This window comes from Ostreococcus lucimarinus, chromosome 11 (assembly GCF_000092065.1).
Source record: "Ostreococcus lucimarinus CCE9901 chromosome 11, complete sequence".
NCBI lineage: Eukaryota > Viridiplantae > Chlorophyta > Mamiellophyceae > Mamiellales > Bathycoccaceae > Ostreococcus > Ostreococcus sp. 'lucimarinus'.
Window position 1 is genome coordinate 270946 of NC_009365.1, and position 25755 is coordinate 296700.

Below are 25755 nucleotides of genomic sequence, written 5' to 3' on the forward strand. Positions count from 1 at the left end.
GGTCAAAGCCGCGATCGCGTCATCACACCGCGACGCGCGCGCGGCGCGCGACGATGCCCGCGCCGGGCGCGGAGGGGACGGAGCGCGCGTGCGGCGCGTCCGGACGCGCGCTGCGCGACCGCGCGACGCTGAAACACACGAGCAGACAGCAGGAAATCATCTTGCAATCGATTCGAGCCACCGAACAGACGATCGGCGCGATCAAACGCGCGTCGCTGAGCGAAGAGATCGAAAGAAGGCGCGAGACGGCGCTTGGAATCGTGCGTGATATCGATGCGGCGTGGAAGGCGATGCCGGCGGTGCCCGAACGCGGCGCGGGGGCGGCGAGGGAGTGCTTTTTGCAGTGCGACGCCGCGGGCTGCGGCAAGTGGCGGCGAGCGCCGCGCGCGATGGGCGACGCGCTCGCGGGCGACGCGAAGTTTTACTGCAAAGACGGCCGAGACGGGAGATTTAATCGATGCGAGATGGCGCAGGAGGTCGGCGACGATGAGGTGGATAGCATTTTGGATGAGAGCGTCGCGGCGGACGCGGAGGCGCGGGAGAGGTGCAAGCGGGACATCTCGAACGAGCGAGGGAGGATGTATCAGAAACGGAAGAGGTTGTTGGAGTTGGAGCGAAGGCACGATATTGGAGAGATCGAACTTCAGGAGGACGGGACGTACGTGACGCTGGCGAAGCGGGGGAAGAATGGAAAGAATGGGAAGCGTCACGGGAATAACGGCGTCGGCGGACTCGGTTCAAAGGCGCCGCCGCATCCTGGTCCGTTCGATGAGTTCGCGTGGGTGCAGTGCGAAGCGGAGGGGTGTGGGAAGTGGCGTAAGGTGAAGCATGCAGCGGTAGAGGGGATGTCGGTGCGAGATCGTTGGGTGTGCTGCATGAACGAAGACAAGGAGCATTCGACGTGCAAAACGCCTCAGGAGATGAGCGACGAAGACGTTGACAAGTTTAAAGTCGATCAAGAGAGGCGAATGATTTTGCACCAGAAGCAATTACAAGAGCACTATGCGCACTTCGCACCGCGAGGGGCGAAGTTGCCCGAAGGTTTGATTCGCGTCACGGTGCCGGTGCAGGACACAACGCCGCCCGAGGCGGAGCCGCCCGCCGCGGTACCAGTCGCGGCGCCGGCGCCAGGAACCGCCGAGACCACTAGAATATCGATCGACGATGGACCGGAAGACTCGCCCATGTGGGTACCCGGGATACCGCGTCCGATGGCGCCGCTTGTGACGCCGAACACCATTCCTGTGCAAGTGGCTGTTTCGTGCAACGGGCACGCGGGAGTCTACCTTCCGCGTCGGAACCTGTTTAGATGCCACTGCGAGCAACCAGAACACATGTGTGCGTCGGTGAGCGGCGATGGTGACGGTCGTTTATTCGGGGGATCAGTTTGGGAGGCGCACTGCGGTAAGGCATCGACGAGAAAGTATAAAGCGTCCGTCAAGGTTCATATGAATGGGCCGAATCCGCAAATGTTCATTGGCCGCTGGTTCGATCGTGTCGGCTTGAAAGTCGCCGACGCGAAAGGCGGCGGTGGTGGAGGCAAACCGAAGAAGCCAAAGGTGAAGAGTTTCATTATGGAGCTCGAAGAGGCGATCCTTCCTGGACCGATTAACCAACTGTCGCTTCGTAATTTGATGACCATTTTCGGTTTCATTTTGGACGGCAGCGCCGTCGGCGAAGTTAAAGTCAAGACTGAAGGTGAGGAAAAGGAAAAGCCGAAGGCTTTGACCGCGAATGAGCGACGTGAAGAAGGTGCAAAAGAACTCGGGCGATTCGCATCGGTATGTAAGGCGTGGAAGCAGGCGTCGTTGACAGTGTTGAAGACGGCGGGCGTAGCCAAGGCGGAGAAGAAGAATTTTGACGGGACCGCGCTGCGAACGCAGTTTACCGTGATTACAGAGTACGTCGACCGCAAAGATGAGAAGGAGTGCCAAATAGAACGCTCAGTGACGCTCGCGGCTAATCACCCTTTCGACAAAAAGTCAAAGATGAAGACGGCGCACGTCGACGACGGAACCCCTCCCGGGTGGTGGCCGTCGCTCGGTGTCAAGGCGGAACGTAAAAAGCTCGTCACAGAAGTCATCGAGCAAGAAACCTACGGTGTTGATTTCGTTACCGGTCGCGACGCAACAGAAACACTCAAGCGCGTGCTGCCCGATTACTCTGAAGACGATGTATGGGGACTTTACAAGCAACTTCTCGCGCAAGTGAACGAAAGCTACGGAGCGATGACTCCCGATACTTTGGCGACGCAAAACTTGGCGGTTGCCGCTGAAGATCTCGCGGTAAAGCTTGAACGTAAGGCGGACGCTAAGAGTTTAGCGTTTTCAAAGGCTTTATGGAAACTCGCTGCGGCGGCGATCGAGACGCCAGAATATTATTACGTGCACAGAAAAGGATTTGGCGTCGTGTGCAACCAACCGATTAAAAAGGGTGAGTTTCTCATCGACTTTCTTGGTGAGATCTATCCACCCTGGGCGTGGGCCGAGAAGCAAGATGCCATCCGTCAGGTGCAAAAGGCACGCGGCCTTCGCGATCGCGGCCCTCCGGAGTTTTACAACATGCAAATCGAGCGCCCGGGAGGCGACGCAGAGGGTTACTCGGTGCTCTTTTGCGACGCGATGCACGAGAACAACTATGCCGGGCGGCTTTCGCACACCTGTGATCCAAACGTCGAAGTCAACTTGAAGGCCATTAATGGCAAGTATGAGATTCATTTCATCACAACTCGAGACATTGCACCTGGCGAAGAGTTAGCGTACAACTATCACAGCTGTACGGATAACATGAAGGAGGTCGAGATGGCGTTTTGCTTGTGTGGCGCTCGCATGTGTCGAGGTTCGTATTTGAACTTTGTTGGCGAAGACCACCACTCGCAAGTTTTGGAGAGCAAGCATAAGCTTATCGATCGACAAGTGATGTCGTTCAAGGCGATCGATAAGGCGGCGGATCCGCTAACTTCGAAACAAGAGCGATCTCTGGCGGCGGTCGGATTCTATCCTGGGAAAGGTTTACTCAGAAACTGCCCGGGATGGTTGCTTCAGTTTGTGGGTGATGTAGCGGTGTACATGGATACCGAGCTCAACGAACTTCCCAAGCACATCCTCGCGGCGGCGAAGAAAGAGCATGCAAAGCTGTTGGAGAAGAACCCGCAAGCTGAGTTTTCTTACACCGAAAAGTTTGCCAAGATTGATGCGCTTGCGATGCGGGAAAACCGAACGCAGTGCGTCGCCATCATGCTGAGTAAATTGCGTCGACTTTTGACGCGGGCGCGCGATGATGGTCCGCAGAAAAGCGTGTACGAGTGCATGGATGTGTTTGAAAAGTCCGCACCACCGTACGTTACGCTCACCGAAGCCGAGATCGCCGCGCATTTTTGGGGGTCTGGTCCGGAGAATTTCGAAAAGTCCATCGTCTGTGGTCTCATTCGCGCCATGGGCCCGCACGAGCGCAAAAACGACGCGGATAAGTTCATCAAGTGGACTAGTATGGTGGAAAGTGTCGCCGTGGAAGTCCGCAAAGGCAAGATGACGCGTAAAGAGTCATTACTTTGGCTTCGTGATGAACTAAAAAAGCTCAAGCAAACCGATGGCGCGCGCCACGACCTCGCTGCGGGACTTATTCACTTATACGCCGAGACCAATCGGTTCTGGCAGCCCTCTTCGGCACCAGAGCATCAAGTTTATAAGAGTGACAAGGTCGCGGTGCGCGAAGACGAAGTCAACGCGTGGGGCGTTGGTGCGGGTGGCGGTGGCGATAAAATCGTCGCCAGAGTGGAGAAAACGTATCGCCCGGGATTTTCTGCGGCGACGATGCTGCAGTGGCACAAGCAAGAGATGGCCGACCCGACGCAGTACATCACCGCGAATCGTAGGGGTAACTTGAGCATGCCAGATATCGCGTGCTGTTATTCCAGTCGTCCCGGACAGCCTCTCGCGAGGTCGAGTGATCGCGAGCATGAAACCTGGCTGGCGCACTTGCAGAGCTGGCCCGAGGAGCCATGGCCGCAATCAAGCGGGCCGTGGGGGGTCGCAAACTCGCAAAAACTGATCGGTTCGCCGGTTTTAGATGCTTGGATGAAGGGCCAGCGATCGATTCCGGCTAAATGCTTGGCGTGGTTGAAAACGAACACGGGCTAAGCGATAAGCATGAGCTTACAACTTCTTTCGTCGTCGATTTTGCCTAGAATTCTTTGTAATATTTCACACGACTACTCGCCAATTCTAACACTGCTGCTGCTCGCGCTCGCGCGCGAGTTTCACCGTTAACGCGATAAGCATGAGCTTACAACTTCGTTCGTCGTCGATTTTGGCGTACTCCACAAAATCATTCGCCTTGGGCAACGCGCCGTTGAGCATGACGTGATCGTCGAAGAACAATGTCAGGTGCTCGGGAATACACAACAACTTGAAATAGAATGCGCAACCCTTGCGCATCGCGGATAATAACGTCGAAAATACGACGATCCTGTCTGTATCCGTGGTCGTCGCGATGTCGTCCAATGACGCGCCCGCTATGTGCTTCGCGTACACCTCGCGTTCGGTATCCGTGAGCTCTATTTCGCCCGCGCGCGCGCTTTGAGCGGATAACTCGCCTTTATCGACAGCATCGTCAAAGACGACATCGGTCGGCTCTTCGTCGTCTTCTTCGTCGTCGACGAACGCGTTCGCCTCGTCTTCGTCCTCGTCCTCGTCCTCGTCCTCGTCTTCAACTTCCTCGTCCGACGACTCGACGGGTTCGGGCAGCGGATCGCACTCGTACGGCTCACCCCCGAACGATTCCACCACGTCTCGTTTCATCAGCGCGCGATACACTAGCAGCGACGCCCACGCATCCATGGCGGCGTACTTGATCTGACTCTCATTCAACTCTTCGCGCTCCCAATTCGACATTCGCGTCTTGTCCTTGGGCAACGTCTTCCCGAGCACGTGTTCGCACAACCTCGCCAACGACCACGACGGCGCGCTCGGACACCCACCCTCGAACCGTTCTTTCGCCAAAACGCTCAACTCGATCACCCTCGACGGTTCTAACCCATAATCCCGCACCAACTTTCTCGCGTCGCCCCTGACGTTGAAGCCCGTCTTCCCCCGCGCGCCGTCTCGCGTCCATCGTTTGAATCGCCGCGTCAACCCCGCGGTGTGAATCCGCGCCAGCACCACCAATTTTTCGCTCAAATCCTCGTTCGCCACCGCGATCTGCACCAGCGACGTCTTGCTCTCCCCCGCGCCCCGCTTAAACGACACCTTCCACTCCATGTCGAATCCGCAGTGCTTCGTCGTCGCCGTCGTCCCCGCGCGCGCGTCGAACGCCTCGATCCGCGCCATCGCCTCCTCCAGCTCCCTCGCCGTGCTCGCGACGACGATCTCCCCATCGTACGTCAGATCGTCCATCGTCGTCGCCCTCGCCCGCGCCGCGCCCGCGCCCGCGCCCGCGCCGTCGCGCGCGTTTTCCTTCGCCTCTGCGTCGCCCGCCGTCGCGTCGTCCGTTCCCGCCGCCGCTTTCGCGCGTTTCGACGCGTCGCGCGCGCCGTCCGTCGCGCGCGCTCGACGTTTCGTCGGCGTCATCGTCGCGCGTCGCGCGTCGCCGTCCGTCGCGCGTCGCCGTCCGTCGTTCGCTTTCGCTCGAATCGCGTCTCGGCCGTCTCGGCCGTCTCGGCCGTCTCGGACGCCGCGATCGCGCGTCGCACCGCGCCGCGCCGCTTTCGCGCCGCGATGGCGCGCGTCGCGACGACGCCGCGCGCGATCGCGCGCGCGTCGTCCGTCGCGCGCGTCGATCGCGCGCGTCCGCGTCGGCGTCGGCGACGCGCGACGCGATCGCGCGCGCGCGTCTCGGACGTCTCGGACGTCTCGGACGACGACGACGACGCCGTCGCGGCGCACGCGCTCGTCGAGCGGCGATCGCTGCTCGACAGCGACGACGCCGAGGCGGACGCGCGTCGGCGCGCGCTCGCCAACGCGCGCGCGATCGCGGCGACGGCGGACGGCGGCGACGTCATGCGCGACGTCGACGCGGACGTCCTGCCGCTGTTGCTCCGGCTGCGAAGCGCGGGCGCCAGCGCGGAGGGGCTGCGACGAGGCGCGGCGGGCGTGCGGGCGTGGAGGGACGCCCTCGCGCGAGGGCTGCTGCCGGACGCGTCGCTCGAGTGGCCGGAGGACGAGACGTTCAGGACGGCGCTGATCGAGGCGCTGGGGGATTTAGACATGGCCAGGTTCACGCGACGGTTTCCGCCGGTGCTGGACACGTTGATGAAGAATGTGTTGGATATTTTGTACGTGTACGAACGCGATCGAGAGGACGAAGACGCGACGCCGGAGTTGCCGCCGACGGAGCCGCGGGATTCGGAGACGGCGAACGATGGAGAGGGAGAGGGAGACGCGCGAGGAAGCGGCGCGGGCGAGAGCGACGAAGAGGAGGGGGAGGGCGAGGCGCGGAGTCAGGCGGGAGGGCGAGGCGGCGCGGGGGAAGAAACCGACGGGAGCGATAACGTCGACGAATTCGACGTGGGGATGGATGGCGACGACGGCGCGAACGAGGCGATGGAGCGGGCGAAGGAGAAGAATAAGGAGATCGTCTCGCGGCTCATGGAGGAGTTCAAAGAGCAGTGGGAACCGGCGATGGATAAGCTCGACAAGGCGGCCAAGGCATTCGAAGGATTAGATTTAGACGACCTCGCCGACGGCCCGGAAGGCTTCGACCTCACGCGAGGTCTGTGGCAGCAGACTGGGTGGAAGGAGCTCGATTCGCTTCGCAAAAAGCTGCAAGACTTGAAAGAGTTGCGCGACATGGTGCGCAGTTTGGGCCGAGGCAGTGGTCGCGGACCTTTGCGTCGCGCGCCGCGACAAAGAGAGCGCCAAGGATTCCCCATAGGTCTCGTGCGAAGTCCGATGGAGCCCGAACAAACATCCGGTTTGTGCCGCTCGGACGATTTGTCCCGCATGATGCCGAGCGAGATGGTGCTACTCGCGTCGAGTCTCCCGCAAGCGCGTCTTTTGCACTTTGCGCGTCGCGCCGAGCGCACTTTGCTGTCGTATGAGCGCGTGGGGTGGTCGGAAGAACCCGCGGTGACTGTAGAGGGCTTCGAGACGCGCCCCGCGGCGGAGTGCGGGCCAATCATCGTGTGCCTGGACACCTCGGGGTCGATGATGGGCGCTCGCGAGACCGTCGCCAAAGCCATGGTTCTCGAGTGCATGCGGCAAAGTCGCTCGCAGCAGCGCGCGTGTTATTTATATTCTTTTAGTGGCCCAGGAGATTGCCAAGAGCTCGAGCTCAAGCTCAACGCCGCCGGTCTCTACGGTTTGTTGGAATTTCTCAGCGGTAGCTTCCACGGCGGCACCGACGTCGACGAGCCATTCAATCGCGCGCTCGCTCGGTTAAACGAGGCCGAATGGAGCAACGCTGATATATTGCTCGTCACCGACGGGGAAATCAAACCTCCCGACGAAACCTTGATCGCCAATCTCAACGAGGCAAAGGAAGAGATGGGATTAAAGGTGCACGGTTTGCTCGTCGGCGACGCCGGCAACGCCGAAGTCGTGGAATCGATTTGCACTCACGTACACGCGTTCAAGTCCTGGACCGCGGTCGGCGGCAAGCCATCGTAATTACGTACCTCACTAGTTTACGTATCATGATAAGCATTCTTTAACGACCTTTCGATCCCCAACCGTCGGTTCGCGCCGCGTCGTCCGCAGTGCTCGCAGCGATGCTCGCGCTCACGCGCGCGCGCAACGCCGGCATCCGCACCCCGCTCGCCTTTCGCGCCGCCGTCGAGCGCGAGCGAACGCTTCGACCGCTCGAGCTCGTCGAGCGCATCGACAGCGCGTGCGCGCCGACGTGCGTCGACCTCGACGCGTGCGAGCGTCGGTACCTCCTCGTCGGTGGAATCGACGGCAGCGTGCGCGCGTACGACACCGAAGCCGTCGTCGAGGGCGCTCGAGCGCGCGATGATGACTGCTCGAGAGCGCGGTCGACGCCCGAGCTCGTGTGCGTCATCGAAGGCGGCGGCGCGCGCGAGGCGAATCGCGCGGGCGCGAGCGGGACGGCGAGCGGGACGGCGAGCGGGGCGGCGGCGACGAGCGAGGAGATCGGACACACCTACGCGACCTCGTGCGTGCGATGGTTGCCGAGTGATACGGGGATGTTTTTCTCTGGGTCGTACGACAAGACGGTGAAGTGTTGGGATGCGAATAGCTTGCGCTCGGCGTGCGACGTCGAGCTGCCGACGAAGTGTCGAACGTTGGCGCTGAGCGACGCGGCGACGACGCACTCGCTCGTCGCGATTGGTTCGGACGATAACGTCGTGCGATTGTGGGATCCGGCGTCGAATGCGATCGCGCACACGCTTTCGGGGCATCGTGGAAGCGTGCACGCGATCGAGTGGTTACGATCGAACGAGCACGCGTTGGCCACGGGCGGCGCCGAGGGCGACGTTCGGTTGTGGGATATTCGAAGCGCGGGGGCGTACATGATTTTGGACAGGCACAATACACAACCTAGCGCGCGTGTGGACGCCATCAAGGATGCGATGTACGCCGGCGCGAGCACGAGCGGAACTATTGAGGCTGGGCCGAAACCGGCGTCCAGAAAGATGGCGGATTCCGTGCCCGACCACTTACGCGCGGACGCCGCTCGACGGTGCTCGTCGTCGAGTTGGGGGCGCTCGAACGACGGTGGTGCGAGTTCGAGCTCAAAGCGCGGACGCAACGGTGGGTGGGGAGGCTGGGGCGTGGGATTTCGTGGGAACAAGAGCGCGAGAGGTCGCGACGAACGCGATGACGCCTCGCGATCGCGTCTGTTCCCCGCGGGTGACGGTTACTCGTCTATTCCCGCTCCCGCGCACGACGGACAAGTGAGCGGCTTGAGAACCACGCCGTGCGGGATGTTCATAGTTTCCACCGGCGCCGACGGTCGCATTCGTCGCTGGGATTTATCCAATGGATTGAACACGTACACGCCGTACGACTCCGCCGGTGCCGCGCCGACGGCGAGCGCGTGCCAAATCGCAATCACGGCCGACGGCGAGCGTCTGTACGTCCCTTGCACCGACACACGCGTGCGCGTCTATCGCACGCACACCGGCACCCTCGACGCAGAGCTCAAAGGCCATCTCGACGACGTCGTCGCGTGCGCCTACAAGGATGGCGGCGACGCCAAACTCTTCACCTGCGGCAAAGACGCCAACGTCCTCGTCTGGGCCCCCGTGAGCGCGTCAGCGTCGTCAAAGCACTCGGGCGACATCGACGGCGATGCGTGGAGCGACGACGACGACGCGGATGGCGCCGCGGACGCGTACGGGCGCCCGTCCGCCGTGGCGGATCCCAATCGCTCGCGCTCGGCGCCGCGCGGTTTGGGATACCGTTCAATCCACACACCCCGCGCGCGTTGACGCGCGCGAACCCTCGTTAGGCATCATAGTCTAGTTTTTAGCCACACAGTCTTTAGCCACGCACGCAGCGTCGGACTCGCGTCAACCTCCGCGCGCCGTCGACGCCGCCGTCGACGGCGCCGACGTCAACTGCACATCTCGTCGGGCGCGAACGCACGTCGCGCCGACGCGATGCCGTCGAAGCGCGCGTCCGCGAACGGACGCGTCGATCGCGCCGCGACCGACCGTTCGCGCGCGTCGACGCCGCGCGGCGTCAAAACGTTGAAGGTTCGCCTCGCGCGCGCGACGAAATTCCGCGATGAAAATCGCATTCCCGTGCGCGACAGACTCGGCGACGGCGCGAAGACGACGAAAAGCGCGGCGAAAGACTTAAGGCGAACGATCGAACGGGCGACGACGACGGGCGACGCGCGGACGCGCGCGAAGGGTGACGTCGGTCCCGGGGATTTGCGGCGCCGGTTGCCGCGGCGCGACGACGGCGCCGCGGCGAACGCGAAAGCGAAAGCGACGCGAACGTCTGGAGATTTGAGAAACGCGTTATCGGGGAAATCGGGGAGAAAAGGTGTCGCCAACGCGAAGGGGCGGGGAGACGCGCGCGTGAACGCGCTGTTGCGACGATTGAATCTGTCTTCGTACGAGGCGGCATTCGCGCGAGAGGAGATCGATTTGATCGCGCTGCGGGCGATGCGCGACGGGGATTTCGACAAGCTCGGCCTGCCGTACGGGGTCAAGGTCAAGCTCGCGCTCGCGTTAGGACGGCGGTGAGCGATGAACGATGTGACATTAGCGCGCCGCGCGCACAACCGACTGCTGTATTATTACGACGCCGATTCGCAAACGCCGATTCGCCTCGCCGACGCGCGAGACGACGACGAGGACGAGGAAAGCACACCTCACTCTCACGCGCGCGCGCGCCCACGCGTTCCCATGTCCGTCGAGCACTCGCGAACCGTACGCCTGAGCGAGGATTTGTCCTACGTTCAACCCACGGCGCCGCTTCCCTCCTGGCTCAAAGGTTTCTTCGTCACGGCGGTGAGCAAAGGACAGGATTCGGTGGTCCAAGCCGCCATTGAAGCTTCAAACATTCTGAACGATTACTGGTTCAAAGTGGCGTACGACGCCCATCGCATCGACGGGGAAAAGCCGTACGAACGCGCCGAGGCGATGTGGATCCCCGGTTGCGACGCGTGCGCGTTCGTGGCGCTTCGGCCGGACGACAACGACGCGAACGTCTACATGTGCGCGAAAGCCATCGTGGAGGAGTGTCGAAAGGGCGCGGATTGGAAGCAACCGACGCACGTCGCGCGGATCGTTGCGGTTGAGAAAAGCTCGAGCGAGCTCGAACTAGACGCGCTCGCGCGAGACGTTCTGTCGAAGCACTTTCCAGAGCGAGGCGGCGACTCGGAGCCCGTTACTTTCGGCATTCACTACGAAGAACACTCGCCGATGAGACATTTCTCGAGCACGGACGTGAATCGCTTTGTCGGCTCGCACGTTCCAGACGAAGGGTACAAAGTCGATCTCAAGAATCCAAGGTTCACGATCTGCGTCGTCAACGCGGGCGGTTCGATGATGATGTCCGTCGTCGAAGCCTACGACGCGCTCGGGCACTTCAACGTGCATCGCGCGGCGTTCGAGGACAAACTCAGCGATACCGTGCCGGCGCGCGGCGACGATTCCGCGCAGCCCGCGGCGTGAGCGCCGCGCGCGGCCTCGCCAGGGGCTTCGCTTCGCGACATTTACGCCGCAATGTTTGATGCGAGTCCGAGCCGTGCGACATGTACGCCGCGATGTGTGATACGATTCCGAGCCGTTCCCGCCGTCGGCGCAAACCCCGCGCGGAGTGGATAGATCGTCTCGCCGACGCACCGCCCCACTGTGCGACGCCCGTCGACGCGCACCGCCACCGAACGCTCGAACGCCGAGCGTACGCCCTCGAAACGCGCTCTCGACCGCTCGATCGCGCGCGCGACGGCGTAATCGACGCCGATCTTTGACGAATTCAAAGACGACTGGAATCGCCATGGCGCTCTTTCACGAAGTCGTGCACGCGCTCAAGACGTCGCCGGCGCACTTCACCGTCCCCGCTGTGCTAATGACGGTGGTTATTTTCATCTTCTTGCTCGATCAGCTCTCGCACGGACCGCTGAAGGGACGAAAGTCGCCGCCGGTGATCGACGTGGCGCCGGTGTGGGGCGGCATGTTGGCCTTTTTGGCGGGACCGATGAAACTCATGCGCGAGGCGACGCCGAAGTACGGTGAGGTGTTTACCGTGCCGGTGTTTCACAAGCGGATCACGTTTCTGATCGGGCCCAAGGTGAGCGAGTTTTTTTTCAAGGCGAAGGATACGGAGATGTCGCAAAAGGAGGTGTACGAGTTCAACGTGCCGACGTTCGGTAAGGGCGTGGTGTTCGATGTAGATCACACGACTCGTGCGGAACAGTTTAGATTTTTCGCGGATAGTCTCAAGAGTAACCGATTGAGGATGTACGTGGGGATGATGGTGAAGGAGGCGGAGGATTTCTTCAGCAAGTGGGGAGACGCAGGCGAGGTGGATTTGCTCGAGCAACTCTCGGAGTTGATCGTACTCACGGCTTCCAGATGCTTGCTCGGAAGAGAGATTCGCGAGACGCTCTACTCTGAAGTTACCGATCTGGTGCACGATTTGGATAAGGGTATGGTGCCGTTGTCGGTATTTTTCCCGTACGCGCCGATCGAGGCGCACCGCAAGCGAGACGCGGCGCGCAAAAACTTGGCCAAGATTTTCGACAAAGTTATCCAAGCTCGTCGCGAGAGCGGCGCGAGTGAACCGGATGTCTTACAAACGTTCATCGACGCCCGGTACAAGGATGGTAGCAGGCTCACGAACGACCAAGTCCTCGGTATGTTGATTGCCGTGCTCTTCGCCGGTCAACACACGTCCTCGATCACGTCCACGTGGACTGGTTTGCTGGCCATCGCGAACAAGGAGCGCGTGATGCCTGCGCTCGAAAAGGAGCAAAAGGATATCATGAAGAAGCACGGCAAGGATTTGGATTTCGACATCTTAGCGAAAATGGATGAGTTGCATTTTGCTGTGAAGGAGGCGCTTCGAATGCACCCGCCTCTCATCATGCTCCTTCGCATGGCGCAAGTGCCGTTCGAGGTCGAAACCTCTACGGGTAAGAAGTACACCGTCCCCAAGGGCCACATCGTCGCCACCTCTCCCGCGTTCTCGCACCGCTTGGACAATGTCTACAGCGACCCGAACGAGTACAAGCCTGAACGATTCCGCGAACCGAACCCCGAAGACAAGGCCCAGTTCGCCTCCTTCATCGGTTTCGGCGGCGGACGTCACGGTTGCATGGGGGAAACCTTTGCGTACATGCAAATCAAAACCATTTGGTCCATCCTTTTGCGAAACTTTGAGTTCGAAATGGTTGGAAAAGTTCCCGAACCCGATTACACCGGCATGGTCGTCGGTCCCACCGCGGGCCAATGCAAAATCCGCTACAAGCGCCGCGTTCTGTGAGCGCGCGTCCATGAACCTTAGCGTGTTGCACAATGTCGATATCTATAATCTATTTCCATTTCACACGCGCGCCAGCGCGCGCGTCGCACCGTTTCGCGCGTTCGCGGCGCATCGTTCGCCTCGCCGACGTCATCGCCGCACTTCGCGCAGCGCGGCCACCGTTCACATGCGTCGCGCCGCCCGACTCGCGCGCGACGCCCTCGCGCGCGCGCGCGCGTCGAGCGCGTCGTTCGCCGAGACCTCGACGAGCGCCAGCGCGTTCGCACCGCGCGCGCGCGTCCCGAACGCGCTCGAAACCTCGCGCGATCGCTCTCTCGCGCGCGGTTTCACCGGCGCCTGGCGCGCGTTCCACGCCTCGGCGTCGATCGAGAAGCGAAACAAACGCCAGACCGTGCCGTTGACGCTGGAAGACATGGAGTTCGAGCGCGTGGAGGCGGTGGAGGACGCGAGACGGCGGTTGGCGCCGACGGAGGGGACGCTCTACGGCGTCGCGCCGAAAACGTGGACGGAACGCGAGCGCGACACCTTGAACGCCGACGAAGAAGCGAAATTGGACGCGCTGTTGTCGACGTACGTCGAAGGCGCGTACGTCGAGGGATCGGGGATGCCGACGTTCGAGGAAGTGTTGGCGGGCGCGGAGGCGAGCGCGGCGAACGACGACGACGACGACGACTTCGCGCGAGACTCGAGCGAGGGCGAGGACGAGGACGGGGACGAGCGAGGCGGTGATCACGAATCCATGGTTCGAGTTCCCATTCGTGACGTCGCGGGAAGGAGTTACGGCACCGGGAAGCGTAAAACAGCCGTCGCGCGCGTGTGGCTCGCCCCGGGCTCGGGCGAACACAAGGTCAACGGCAAGCCCTACGACGAGTACTTCTCCTCTCCCGCCGCGCGTGCGGACATGATCGCGCCGTTTTTCGTGAGCGATACGTTAGGTTTATTCACCGCCGTCGTCGACGTCAGGGGCGGTGGGATCTCCGGCCAGGCGCAGGCGGTTCGTCACGGCGTCTCCGTCGCGCTGCAAAACTACGACCCGGCGTTTCGACCGGCGTTGAAAGCCGCGGGGTACCTGAAGCGCGATCCGCGCATCGTCGAGCGCAAGAAACCGGGCAAGGCCAAGGCGCGCAAATCGTTCGCCTGGGTCAAGCGTTAGCGCGTCGCGACCGATGTAGTACAATTTAGAGAAGCGACGTTCGCCGGCGCGTCCCGCCCGCGCGCCGCACATCGACGCGCGCATGACGGTCGCCCGCGCCTCGGCCCGCGCGCTCGCTCGCGCGCTCACCGCGCTCACCGCGTCCTCGTCCGCGGCGTCCGCGCCGCTCGCGCGCGCCCGCGCGTCGCCGCGCGCCGTCGATCGTTCGCTCGGTGTGCGCGACTTCATCGCCGCGTCGCGCGCGACGCATCGCGCGTACGGCGTCACGGACGAGCAGGCGTTCGGCGTGGACCCCGTGGACGTCGCCGCGACGAACGCGGACGACGCTTCGCGGACGAACGCGCGCGAAGGACCGACGAAGCGGAAGAATCACATCAAACGCATGAAGCAGCGCGAGGCGTTTCGACGGTCGAACGCGAAGACGCACAAGGAGAACGAACGAAGGAACGCGATCGAGAGGCAGGAGAAACGATTGGCGCGGTGGCGAGCGGGGGTGGCGATGAAACGGGAGTACGAGATGAAGTACGGGGGAGGGCTCGGCGAGACGACGGCGCGAGGCGAATGATTAGGTTCTTCCGCGGGACGGATTTTGTAATAACAGTACAGTAACGACTTGATTTCGAACGCGCGAGAGTCGACGAACGCACGGCGATGAAGTACAGGTTGTGTGCGTGATCAATACATGCATGCGGCGGAAGCGTTCGCGCGTTACGATTTGCGATTGGAGTCTCGCGCGGACGAATCCCAAGGTTCCGGGACCCACGACGCATCGAGTTTTTCCGGAGCTTTGAGCGTATTGTTGCCAGCGCCCGTGGCGCGACGAATGGGCTCAATTTTGTTCATTGTGGTGTGCATGGCGTGCGCGAACGTTTCCTTAGCTTTGTCGCCGAGAGACGGGTTGACGTCTCGCGGGCTCAACTCGGCGGCGTCTAGGAATCGATCCGTCGCGGCTTCCCAAGACAGCCTGTACGAGTCCTGCGCGCTCAGAGGCGCAGGTTCGGACGTAAGCGCTTGCTTCACGCACTTGGTGAACTCTTGCGGGGTGTTATACACGAGGCAGTTGGGGAAGGTGGAGAAGAACTCGTTACTCGGGTGCTTGGCGCACACGACAAACTTGCCCATCGCCAACGCCTCCGCGGTCGTCGTGGCGACGACATCGGAAAGCGATGGGTTGACGAAGACTTTGTAGTCATGAATGTCCGACGCGGCGTGGTCTTTGCGGCCGTGGAAATGCAGTGGCAGCTTCATCTTTTCGGCGTTGGATTTGACTTCGGCGAAGTCGTCGCCGTTGCCAAACACGTCGAGCTCTAGCGGGCACTCGCGTCCGTCTTCACTCACGTTGTGCTCTGAGACGCGGTCGAGAAGCTCTTTGTAGCCCTTTCCCCACACAACCTTGCCGAGAAAGTACGCTCCTTTCGTGAACACGGGTTTTTTACTTCTCTTCTTTTTCGTCGACGCGCTCCCGATGGACGCGAGCGGCCCCTTTACCATCTCGACGTCTTTCTCTTTCGTCGCCTCGATCGCCTTCTTCGCGCCGACGTCTAGGAAGATCGGCGAAACGCCGTGCACGTTCATCGTCGTACTCTTTGGAAACTCTTGCACCGCATCAGAGAGCTTGATCACCTTGTGGCAATGCACCGACGAGACGACGTTGTTCACAAACTTCAAAGCCTTCTCCTTGATTTCGCCATTCTCTTCGAGTCGCACGTAGTCCAGGTAGTTTGTGTGCACGATGCCCACGACGTGCTTGAACTTGTCCGTCCATCGTTCGCCGGAGTGGTACCAGTTGAGATGTTCGGGCTCCTCCAACACCGCTATGTCTGATTCGCGATCGCCCGGAATGTACGACGTCAAATCGCCAACCGGAATGATGCTGTACTTGTCCGTCGCGTATCTCCCCGGGTAGAACGACAGCTTCATTTGCGGCTTAAATCCGCAACGTTCTTCGACCCACTTGTTGACGTACTCGCCCTGTTCCTCCGGAGTGTTGAAAATCATTCCGGGGTGCACGAGCTTTTGCTCGTTAGGCGCCAGAAAAGGAATGACGAGCGTGACGTCGTGAATTCCTCGTCGAGCCAGGTACGCGGCGCGAAGCAATGGATTCACCGCCGTCCCGGTCATCCACGGCAACGTAGCGGTCGTGACGATGGCGACCGAGCGTCCGGGCTCTCTCACCGAACGCGGGGCGTCTTTGCCGCGAGACGCCTTCTTCAACGCCTCGCTCGCTTCTAGCTCAGCCGCGAGCTCCTTGCTCTCTGCTCGCTTGAGCACGACCCCGGGGCTCGACAGGCTCGCATCGTACGGCGATTTCACCACGATTTCCTCCGGTTGACCCGCGAATCGTCGCACGGCGTTTTGCAAGTCCGTCGTGAGCTTCGGCAGGCTCGGCGGGCGAGGAAGTCGCGAGGCGAGCTCGTCCTTCTTCTTCGTGATTTCCTTCTTCAAGCTCTCGAGCACGTTCGCACCGCCCTCGCGCGGACTCGACGTCTCAGAAAGCGCGCGCGCGCCGTGATCGGCGTCGCCATCGCCCATCGCCGTGAGCGCATCCGTGGACGAGCTGCGCGACATCTCGCGAGGCGAACGCGCCGTTTCGGGCGCCTCCTTCGGCGACTTTCGCGGCGACGTCCCCGGCGATCGGTCGACCACGGTCTCCGATTGCGCGCGCCGACGGTTCAGCGTGCGATTGGGTCGCTGCGGTGTCTTCGCCAGCGCCCCGTCGTCTTGGTTGAAATTCGTACCGATCGCCTTGAACACGTCCCACTCCTCGCCCCACTTTGGAATCGCCGGCGCCTTGGGTATATTCTTCGCGATCAACGCCTGCAAGTCCTGCGTCGACGTCGGTCGACTCTTTCGCTCGTCTCGCTTGCTCTCCGACGTCCTGCGCCCGTCTCCTCCCGCGCTTCGTCTCGGCCTGCGCAACTTTTCAAACCGTTCCATGAATTTGGCGTCGTCCAGCTTGGCCAACGAGTCTTGGCTCGCTCGCCTCGCCATCTCCCTGAACGCGCTTATGCTCAGCGTCTTCTTCCTCCCCGCCCTGTGCGCGCGCGCGTCGTCCCCCTCGTCCCCGCTCTCTCGCGCGAACTCTCCTCCCGCGCTCCCTCGTCCGAAACCAAAGCTAAAATTACTCTCTCTCCACGCCCGCTCCACCTCGCTCGAAAAGTGTCGATGGTGCCTATCCACCGCCGCGCGCAGCGCGTCCACGTTGAACACCCCATCCTGCCCCGCCGCGCCCTGGCTCGTCGCCCGCGCGCGCTCGCGACCCAACCCCGCGTCCGTTCGTTCGCCCTTCACCGCGCCGCTTCTTCGCTCGACGTCCGTCTCGCGCGTCGTCGTCGTCGTCGTCGTCGCCGCCGCGCGCGCCTTATCGCGTCGGCTCGCGTCGTCGCCGTCCCGGCCCCGTCCCGCGTCGCGCATCCGCGCCGTCGCGACGCCCCGCGCGCGAAAACCGTCGCGTTTTCGCGCGTCGCGTCGTTCGCGTCGTCCTTCGTCCCGTCGTCGTCGTCGTCGTCGTCGTCGTCGTCGTCGCGTGCGAATGCGTGAATGAACGAATGAATCTCTTCGTCGCGTCGCCGTCTCGCGCGCACGCGGACTCGCGGCGCCGCGTCGCGCCCCGCCGTCGCGCCCGTGCCTACGCGCCGCGTCCGCGACGACGCGCGCGTCGGCGTGTGCGGCCGCGGTGAATCGATTCGAATCGTAAAGATTCGCGAAAACACGCGCGCGGCGTCACATCGCGACGCGCGCGCGCCGGCGAAGCCGCGCGTCGACTCGACGTCGGACCGCGCGCGCGCGACGTCGCGGGACGACGCGCGCGCGACGCGGCGGCGCCGAACGACGCGTCGGAAGATTTAAAAGATGCGCGGAAACAGATGCGCGGCGACGGCGCGCGCGACGGACGATCTGGGCGCGCGAACGGCGGCGGCGGTGTGCGATGACGATCCGTTCGCGTTCGGGGCGCGCGCGCGGGCGCTGTTCGAGGACATCGACGGGGAGACGCTGGCGGAGGACGACGACGACGACGACGACGACGCGAGACGCGGCGACGCGCGAAGGATCGGTCGGGGGGTGAGCGTGTTCGAGAAGGTGCGACGGGAGAAGGCGGGGACGACGATGACGGCGACGACGGCGACGACGGCGACGGCGACGGCGACGGCGGAGGAAGAGGAAGAGGACGCGTTCGACGAGCCGAGGGCGAAGGCGAAGGCGAACGCGAAGAAGCCGGCGAAGGCGAAGGCGGGACGCGAGAGAGCGAGGGAAAAGACCGCGCGGGACGGCGGTGATGACGACGTGATGGTCGTGGACGACGACGTCGGGGAGTGCGCGAGGCCGGCGGAGGATTTGTTTGACGAAGTCGCGGCGACGGGCGATAAGCGCGCGAAACGCGAGGTGAAGACGCTGGCGCGGCCGAAGAAGCGCGTCGTGGAGGCGCCGGCGGCGGTGGTCGAGACGCATGCGGTGATGCCGGCGCCGTCGGCGCGCGCGAAGGCGTCGACGACGGGGCGAATCCGGGCGTCGACGTCCGCCGCGGCGTCGGCGCCGCCGCCCGCGAAGAAGAAGAAGGTGTCGCTCAAGGAGTTCGCCGGGGAAGAAGACGGCGACGAGGGAGGGTTCGACGACGGCGAAGGCGACGACGACCACGGTCTGGTGCCGCAATCGGGCGCGCAGTTGGCGGACATCGATGAGGCCAACTACGCGGTGTCGGGGTTGTCCACCGTGAGGGACGTCAAGGAGAAGATGCGGTGCGTCGGCGTCTTGGCCAATTTGATGGGTAATCAGCGCACGCGCAGGCTGTTGGCGTCGTACGGCATACCGATGAAGATCATCAAGGCTGCGCAAGACGCCGCGATGGCGCCGCACGCGCCCAATGCGTTGAAGTTTGGCGCCGCGGCGCTGTTGTATCTCGCCGCGAGCGATTTGCGGGCGCCCGCGACGGACGCGATGCGCAGCGTCAAGTCGGCGAACGCGATTCGCGCTTTGCTCCGTCCAGCGAGTTCGAGCGATGACGCGCTGTACTTGAAAACCGCCAACACGGTTCGCTCGGCGTTGAAGGCGTTGAAGTTTTTGCCGAACGAGGCCAAGGACGCGCCGACGCTCGCGCTCCTCGTCGCGCATCAAACGCTCAAGGGTGAGCAGGACGCCGTGCTCGCCTCGGGATCGGGTCCGGGCGCGGGTGACGTTGAAAATAGCTTCCGAACGATTTTGGCGAATCAAGGCGCGGTGCTCGCGACGTGTGAACTCGTCGCGCAAGCCACGACGACGTTGAGCAAATTCGGCGGCGCGTGTTTCGTCGCGTCGGCGTCGGCATCGACGAACGATAGCGTTGACGACGAGTCCACGATCGAGGAGTACGAACAGAGTGCCGCGCGCGTGATCGCGCGTCTGTTCCGCGCGTCGCGTGTGCTCGAGTGTGTGAGCTTTGAATCGCCAGCCGCGTGCGCGGTGATTTCGACCTCGGCGCTTGGCGGATCGAAGAGAGACGACACGAACGCCGATGTGCGCCCTCTCGACTTGCTCGCCGTGTCCACGACGCGCCTGGCGCCGGAAGACGGTCTGAACTCGTCGCGTGGCGATGGGAGAGGGGTTGAATCCGCGACGACGACGGCGGCGATTGATATCCCGTCGCCTTCGCCCGTCAAATCACGCATCCCGGGTGGAATCACGATGACCCCGCCGAGCACGCCCGGCGCGGTGCGCGTCGCTGGAACATCCTACGACGACAACGATGGTTTAACCCCGCTTTCGTCTCCTGTACCGATCGGGTTGATGCAAACAGCCGCGACGCGAGACAACGCGGCAGCGATTCAGTGGTTGGCGGATAACGTGCGCACCCCCGTGAAGGGTGGATCGCACAACGCGCGAACGGCGTGTCGAGCACTCGTGGAGGCGCTTCCGACGCTTGCGGCGGCGACGACGGCGTCGGTCGTAGGCGCGAAGAAAGGAGACGTCGTGCAAGGCATCGAGATTCGTTACAACGCCGCCATCGCCGTCGACCACCGCGTCGCCGTCGGCGCGTTGAAATCCGCGTTGTGCACGCTGACGAACGTGACGAACGAGAATAAGGAGGGTTGTGACGCCGTCGTTGGGGAAGATAGTCGTGGATTACTCGTCATCGCGAGTTTAATTCCCTGGTTGGCGTTATCGATTGAAGGATTCACGCTTCGCGACGCGAAGGAGCGCAAGCGCACCCGAACGCCGACGGATGATTCCGGATCGTCACTCTTGAATGCCGCGCTGGTGTTGCTCGTCAACATCGTCGAAGCAGATGCGACGACGGCAGATGTCCTGCGCAACGCAATGGTGCGCTTACCGGGCGACTCGTCTCGAGGCGCGTCCTTCGTCGAAGCGCTCACGATGTTGTACCTGCAGTCGGGCGGCGCCGACGAAGACGAAGACGAGGGCGAAAAAGAGACGGCCGAGGAGGCGCAACATCTCACGGCGGACATGATTAAATCTTACTCGTCGAAAACCAACGGCGACGATTTGATCTTACAGGCGTACTGCGGATTGTTGCTCGCGTTTTTGATCGAAGACGACGCCGCGTTGCGCGCCGAAGTCACGTCGACGTTTCCCGAAAAGCCGCAAGGCACTTCGCGTCTCAAGCCGTTGGCCGACACCCTCGAGCGTTTCCACGCGTTTCACGAGAGTTTGAATAGCATCTCTGCCGCGTCCAGCGAGCGACTGGTAAAGGTGGTGACCTGGCTCCGATGACGAGACGATTTCGACGCCGATCGCGTAGCCGTGTGCGTTTTCTTGTGATAAAAATGAAACATCGTCGCCTTCGAAGACGACGCGGAGTGGTGCGATGCAAGCAAGGCAGTGCTTTTTCTTGTGCGCAGCTCGTAAAAAAACTTTTGCTCGCCAAAAGAGAAGTCGTGACCCAGGCAGGAGTCGAACCCGCAACCTTCAGATAACTTCAACGGCGTCCTCGCGTTCGCGAGGAGACTCTCGAATCACTGGAGTCTGACGCACTACCATTGTGCTACCGAGCCATACATATTAAAGACACATTTAAGTCCATATGATATGACTAAATGAGCGATAAACTCCAATTAATGCGCCCTCTCGCGGGGATCGCACATGTGTTACGGGCGCGTCGACGCGCGACGCGTCGCGCGCGAATTCGCGGTCCACGTTCGCGCGCGCCGCACACTCCGCACGGATCTCTCACCCCCACCACACCTCTCGAGCGCGTTCCGCCCTCGTACGGTCGATAAAACGCACGCAGTTTTATCGTTTCATCGTTTCATCGCAGTTCAGGTGCGGGATTCGCGCGCGCGCGCGAGAAGGACGACATCGGGCGACACCGCGGGATTCGCGCGAGGGGTCGGTCGCGTCGCGCGGTGGATGCGCGACGCGACGCGGCGCGACGCGACGCGAATCCTCGTCGCGGTCGCGCGCGCGCGGGTTCGGCGATACGTTTTCGTCGACGTCGAACGCGCGCGCGAGGACGCGCGCGAAACGATCGACGAGGCGCGCGCGCGTCGATCGAACGCGACGAGGATTCGAGGGCGAGATAAAGATGGGAGCGAAGGCGGGAGCGAAGGCGGGAGCGAGCGAGCGAACGACTGACGCGATCGATCGTCGCGCCTGATGTAGACTACGAACACACAGAAGAAGAATGCCCGGCACGCAATCGGTATACGTCTCGCTGTCCATCCTCGCCCTGACGGGACTCGTCGGGACCGGGGTCGCCATCGGCTCGGGCGTGTCCATGATGTCCATGGCCATGGTCGAGGAAGAGCAAAAGCAGCAAGCGGTCGTGGCTTCCGTGAAGGAGGCGTCGGCGCGCGTGCCGTCTCGCGGTTTCGCCGCGAGCGGTAACTAGACGGCCCGCCGTCGGTAAACATGTACCTACCGCCTTCACTTCCGGACGTCTCAAATCCGCCGTTCGTCGTGTTCGATACATTCTTCACCTCCATCGTGTACCCGTAAAAGTTACTCACTTTCCTGATCTGTAATAAAAAGAAGCGGATGATGAAATATTAATTACACAAGTTTGTTTCGCGGTTTATTTCACTGCTTACTTGATTTTCATGACGTCCACGCGCGTGCGCTTGGCGACGTCGTGCGGGTGCGATTCGCCGTCGTCTTGTCCATCCGTCGTCGGGTGCACGACGATTTTCGCCAAGCCGCCGCCGACGGCGCCGCGCGCCAATCGACCGGGGTTGACGCACACGACGCCGTCGATGTCTTCGGCGAATGTTTTCAAGTCACTCGGCATGATCAACACGTCCGGGGTTTGCTTAAACGTCAGATCCTCGCCGTAACGCGCGTCCAAGCACGCCGACGCGTCCGGCGGGTACAGCGGGTACGCGCAGCCTTGCGTCAAGACGTGCTTGGCGAGACGCGCGAGGCGGTCTTTGGGCACGAATCCCTTGGAGATTTCTTGTGCGCTCAGATGCTTCAACACGTCGTGCGAGCACGCGGAAAACACGATGCCGTTGATGGTGAACGTCCCGGGATTCGAGGCGGAGAACGCGCGCTTGGCGCGCGCCGCGTCGGCGCTCACGTACGCGTCGAGCGACGCCGCGGGTTGCGGGAACACGGGATCGAGCGTCACGTCGCGGATGCTCGGGACGAAGATCACTTTCGTGCGGATCGTCTCGTCCTTGAAGAGCTTGTCTTCAATCTTATCCACCACAACCTTGGCCACTTCGTCGTACGTCAACCCCCCGCACTCGGCGCGCTTGACAAAGGCGTTTTCGGCGTCCACGAGCGGGCCACACAAAACCAACGCGTCGGGATTTTCTTCGCGCACGTAATCCAACATATCGTTCAATGGCTCGTACTTCAAATCGCTCGAGCACGAGAACGGCCCGCTGGCGACGATGACTTTCGTCCCTCTCGCGAACGCCGGCGACGTCTTTTTCGAACGCGCGGGCGCTCGCGCGGAGACGGCGTCGATGGATTTCGCCACCAAGCAGTGCCCCGCGGGGTTGCGCCCGCACACCTTGACGACTTGTCCCGGGAACAAGCTGTACTCTTTCATGTCGCGAAGCTCCAAGCGCACGCGCGCGCCGAACGAACCCTCGGTCGAGCCCTCGATGGCGACGGTTTTCTCCGTCAACTTGGCGTCGCCGGCGTGCGCGCTCACCACGCGCCCGACAAAGTGTCCATCTTCGTCGCCAGTCTTTGACCCCACGGCGGAGACGCGCACGACGTCGGACGCCGAAGTCGTCGTCTGCGTCGCCTCGGTCGCCTTGACGTCCTCGTCGTCGTCCGCGTCGCCCAAAACCTCGAACAAATTCTCCGCGTCTCGAATGCGCTCGTCGACGACGCGCACGCGGTCGGAGATCCTATCCCGCATGTATCGAAATTTGTCCGCGCTCACGATTTGCGTCATCGACACTTCGCTCTCTTCCGCGTCGTCCCGTTTCACCACGTCGCTTCCCAAGTGCGCGTTCATCACCGTCCCCGCGCCGCCGTCGCTCCGACTCGCCAAACTCCCCGCGCTCCCCGGCGTCGCCGCGCGTTTCGCGTACTCACTCGTCTGCTCCCCCCCCACCGCGTTCAGCGCCTCCGACCACTCCCTCTTACTCCGCATCGGCGTTTTATACGTCCCCGTCGACGTCGATTCGCGTCTATCGCCACCCTTCGCGCTCGCCGGCGTCGTCGGCGTCGTCGGCGTCCCGCCCCGTCGTCGTTTTCTTCCGAATTCGCTCGTTTTCTGCGCCGTTTTCGTCGCGCTCTGCGATTCGCGCTGTTGTTTCCACGTCATCGCGAATCGTTCGAACGTTTCGATGCGCTCGATCGCGACGCTCTGGCGGTCTCGCGCGTCGAGCGTGTTCGAGAGTTCTAAATCAAACATCACCCAGCAGTCGGCGAGATCTTTCGACGTGAACGACAGCGCGCGCGCGACCGACGCGAGCGCGTCGCGGGCGACGTCGCTCGGGACGTCGAAGCCGTGCTCTTCGAAGCGCTCGCGGATGTCGGGCGGGAGGGCGGTCGTCATGGCGCGCGACGGCGTGTGGCGATCGCGCGGCGAGGCGTTTGAAAATTTAAAATCCGAGCTGTCGGGGGTGTACGAACGCGCGACGACGCGACGCGACGCGAAGCGCGCGGAATCGCGATCGATCACTTCGGGCCGTCGCCCTCGCCCAGGACGGTCTTTTGGCGCTTCGCGTCGCGCGCGTCGCCGACGCTGAAGACGTCGTCGAAGGTTTCGAGCGCGTTTAAAAACGCCTGGTCCATGTTGAAGTACTTGTAACTCGCGAGGCGGCCGACGAAGACGACGCCGGGCTCTTTCGCCGCCATGTCGCGGTACTTTTCGTATAACTCGCGGTTGGCGGGGTTGGGAACGGGGTAATACGGCTCGCCGTGATCGCACGAGTACTCTTTGAAGACGACGGTGCCCGCGTGCTCGCGCGCCTCGCGCGGCTGGTTGGGCTTGTGCTTGTACTCGACGACGCGCGTGTGCTCGACTTCCGGACCGGGGTAGTTGAGCTGTAAGCACGGTTGGTAGAAGAATGGTTTCGTTTTGTCCTCGCCCTCGTGGTACTCTTCGAAGAAACGCAGACTTCGGTACTCGAGCTTGGGCAAACCTTGAGACGCGTACCACGCGTCGATGGGGCCGGTGAAGACGACGAACTTTCGCGCCTTGCTTCTCAACATGTCTTTGTGCTCAAAAAAGTCGGTGTTCAGGCGCACGGTGATGTTCGGATCGCCCATGATCATATTTTCGAAAATCCTCGTGTACCCGTGCTTCGGCAACGCTTGGTGCGGATCGCTAAAGTACCTATCGTCGACGTCTTCGCGCACGGGTATCCTCGCCAAGACGCTCGCGTCCAGCTCCTCGGGGTACTTATCCCACTGCTTCTTCGTGTAATGCTTAAATATCGCCTCGTACAGCTCCGCCCCCGCCCTCGTCAGCGCGCTCTCTTCTCCGTTCTTCGGATTCTCGTTCACCGACCGTCTGGCGTCCAACCATCTTCGCGCGTCCTCGTCCGTCTTCAAATCCGCCTCGGGAAACAGCGCGTTGATCGTGTCCCTGTTCGGCGGCACCCCCACGATTCGGTACCGCCTCCCCCCGTGTTCGTACTCCCCGTCCTCGCGCTCGATCGCCGCCTTCACTCGGTGTTCGTACGGCGTCCACTCGCTGAATCGATTCACGTATTCCCACACCCGCGCGTGCTTCGTGTGAAACAAGTGCACGCCGTACTGCGACACCCTGAACCCCTTCGCGTTCACGAAGTCGTAGCAGTTCCCGCCGACGTGATCGCGCTTGTCCACGAGAAGCGTCTTCATCCCGAGCTCTCGCGACGCGCGGCTCGCGAAGACGCAGCCCGAGATGCCGGCGCCGACGACGACGAGGTCGAACTCGCGGTCGCGAATCCGCGCGTCGCTCGCGACGCCGGCGAACCAGCTCGGATCGTGGTCGTTGCCGCGACGGACGGAGACGTCCACGCCCGCCCACTCGTCGGCGTCGGCGCGCGCGCGCATGGCGACGCGACGCGGCGCGGTGTGCGGCGGAGCGGTCGGACGTCGGCGAACGACGACCGGTCGGCGACGACCGCGGCGTCGCGCGCGACGTCGAGCGACGGCGCGCGCGCGTCGGCGCGTCGTCGACGTCGCGTCGGCGCGCGCTCTCGCGCCGTCGCGCGTCGCGTCGGGACACCGCGACGGCGTGAAGAGTCGAATCGTCACTTCGGCGCGCCATGGGCGCCGCGCCGTCGTCGCCGTCGTCGCCGTCGTCGCCGTCGTCGCCGT

The 25755-nt window shown here is 62.4% G+C and overlaps 15 protein-coding genes across 15 annotated transcripts; 9 read left to right on the plus strand and 6 right to left on the minus strand.

Annotated features, from left to right (window-relative positions):
* Positions 1–53: 53 nt before the first annotated feature.
* SDG3527 (predicted protein) lies at positions 54–4139 on the plus strand (the record flags this gene model as incomplete). The annotated part of the gene is made up of 1 exon (XM_001420255.1): positions 54–4139. One exon carries the CDS (start codon positions 54–56, stop codon positions 4137–4139), a length of 4086 nt encoding a protein of 1361 aa, XP_001420292.1.
* Positions 4140–4223: 84 nt separating this feature from the next.
* Positions 4224–5393, minus strand: OSTLU_93442 (predicted protein; the record flags this gene model as incomplete). The annotated part of the gene is made up of 1 exon (XM_001420427.1): positions 4224–5393. The coding sequence occupies one exon, from the start codon at positions 5391–5393 to the stop codon at positions 4224–4226; it is 1170 nt and encodes a 389-aa protein (XP_001420464.1).
* A 603-nt stretch (positions 5394–5996) lies between these two features.
* OSTLU_26466 (predicted protein) lies at positions 5997–7604 on the plus strand (the record flags this gene model as incomplete). The annotated part of the gene is made up of 1 exon (XM_001420256.1): positions 5997–7604. One exon carries the CDS (start codon positions 5997–5999, stop codon positions 7602–7604), a length of 1608 nt encoding a protein of 535 aa, XP_001420293.1.
* Positions 7605–7840: 236 nt separating this feature from the next.
* Positions 7841–9202, plus strand: OSTLU_3307 (predicted protein; the record flags this gene model as incomplete). The annotated part of the gene is made up of 3 exons (XM_001420257.1): positions 7841–7921; positions 8018–8602; positions 8750–9202. Coding segments are annotated over 3 exons (1119 nt in total), but the record flags the coding sequence as incomplete, so codon positions are not given.
* Positions 9203–9559: 357 nt separating this feature from the next.
* On the plus strand, positions 9560–10153 carry OSTLU_26468 (predicted protein; the record flags this gene model as incomplete). The annotated part of the gene is made up of 1 exon (XM_001420258.1): positions 9560–10153. The coding sequence occupies one exon, from the start codon at positions 9560–9562 to the stop codon at positions 10151–10153; it is 594 nt and encodes a 197-aa protein (XP_001420295.1).
* Positions 10154–10315: 162 nt separating this feature from the next.
* On the plus strand, positions 10316–11086 carry OSTLU_26469 (predicted protein; the record flags this gene model as incomplete). The annotated part of the gene is made up of 1 exon (XM_001420259.1): positions 10316–11086. The coding sequence occupies one exon, from the start codon at positions 10316–10318 to the stop codon at positions 11084–11086; it is 771 nt and encodes a 256-aa protein (XP_001420296.1).
* A 397-nt stretch (positions 11087–11483) lies between these two features.
* Positions 11484–12899, plus strand: OSTLU_43938 (predicted protein; the record flags this gene model as incomplete). Its single annotated transcript, XM_001420260.1, has 1 exon — positions 11484–12899. The coding sequence occupies one exon, from the start codon at positions 11484–11486 to the stop codon at positions 12897–12899; it is 1416 nt and encodes a 471-aa protein (XP_001420297.1).
* A 739-nt stretch (positions 12900–13638) lies between these two features.
* On the plus strand, positions 13639–14052 carry MRPS9 (Putative mitochondrial ribosomal protein S9; the record flags this gene model as incomplete). The annotated part of the gene is made up of 1 exon (XM_001420261.1): positions 13639–14052. One exon carries the CDS (start codon positions 13639–13641, stop codon positions 14050–14052), a length of 414 nt encoding a protein of 137 aa, XP_001420298.1.
* Positions 14053–14434: 382 nt separating this feature from the next.
* On the plus strand, positions 14435–14617 carry OSTLU_26472 (predicted protein; the record flags this gene model as incomplete). The annotated part of the gene is made up of 1 exon (XM_001420262.1): positions 14435–14617. The coding sequence occupies one exon, from the start codon at positions 14435–14437 to the stop codon at positions 14615–14617; it is 183 nt and encodes a 60-aa protein (XP_001420299.1).
* Positions 14618–14760: 143 nt separating this feature from the next.
* On the minus strand, positions 14761–16173 carry OSTLU_17319 (predicted protein; the record flags this gene model as incomplete). The annotated part of the gene is made up of 2 exons (XM_001420428.1): positions 14761–15495; positions 15541–16173. 2 exons carry the CDS (start codon positions 16171–16173, stop codon positions 14761–14763), a joined length of 1368 nt encoding a protein of 455 aa, XP_001420465.1.
* Positions 16174–16264: 91 nt separating this feature from the next.
* On the minus strand, positions 16265–17710 carry OSTLU_25231 (predicted protein; the record flags this gene model as incomplete). Its single annotated transcript, XM_001420429.1, has 1 exon — positions 16265–17710. A coding segment is annotated over exon 1 (1200 nt), but the record flags the coding sequence as incomplete, so codon positions are not given.
* Positions 17711–17904: 194 nt separating this feature from the next.
* OSTLU_26474 (predicted protein) lies at positions 17905–20757 on the plus strand (the record flags this gene model as incomplete). The annotated part of the gene is made up of 1 exon (XM_001420263.1): positions 17905–20757. One exon carries the CDS (start codon positions 17905–17907, stop codon positions 20755–20757), a length of 2853 nt encoding a protein of 950 aa, XP_001420300.1.
* Positions 20758–21276: 519 nt separating this feature from the next.
* OSTLU_93445 (predicted protein) lies at positions 21277–21777 on the minus strand (the record flags this gene model as incomplete). The annotated part of the gene is made up of 1 exon (XM_001420430.1): positions 21277–21777. One exon carries the CDS (start codon positions 21775–21777, stop codon positions 21277–21279), a length of 501 nt encoding a protein of 166 aa, XP_001420467.1.
* A 361-nt stretch (positions 21778–22138) lies between these two features.
* Positions 22139–22882, minus strand: OSTLU_5039 (predicted protein; the record flags this gene model as incomplete). The annotated part of the gene is made up of 1 exon (XM_001420431.1): positions 22139–22882. A coding segment is annotated over one exon (744 nt), but the record flags the coding sequence as incomplete, so codon positions are not given.
* Positions 22883–24204: 1322 nt separating this feature from the next.
* Positions 24205–25377, minus strand: OSTLU_4114 (predicted protein; the record flags this gene model as incomplete). Its single annotated transcript, XM_001420432.1, has 1 exon — positions 24205–25377. A coding segment is annotated over one exon (1173 nt), but the record flags the coding sequence as incomplete, so codon positions are not given.
* Between the last annotated feature and the right edge of the window lie 378 nt (positions 25378–25755).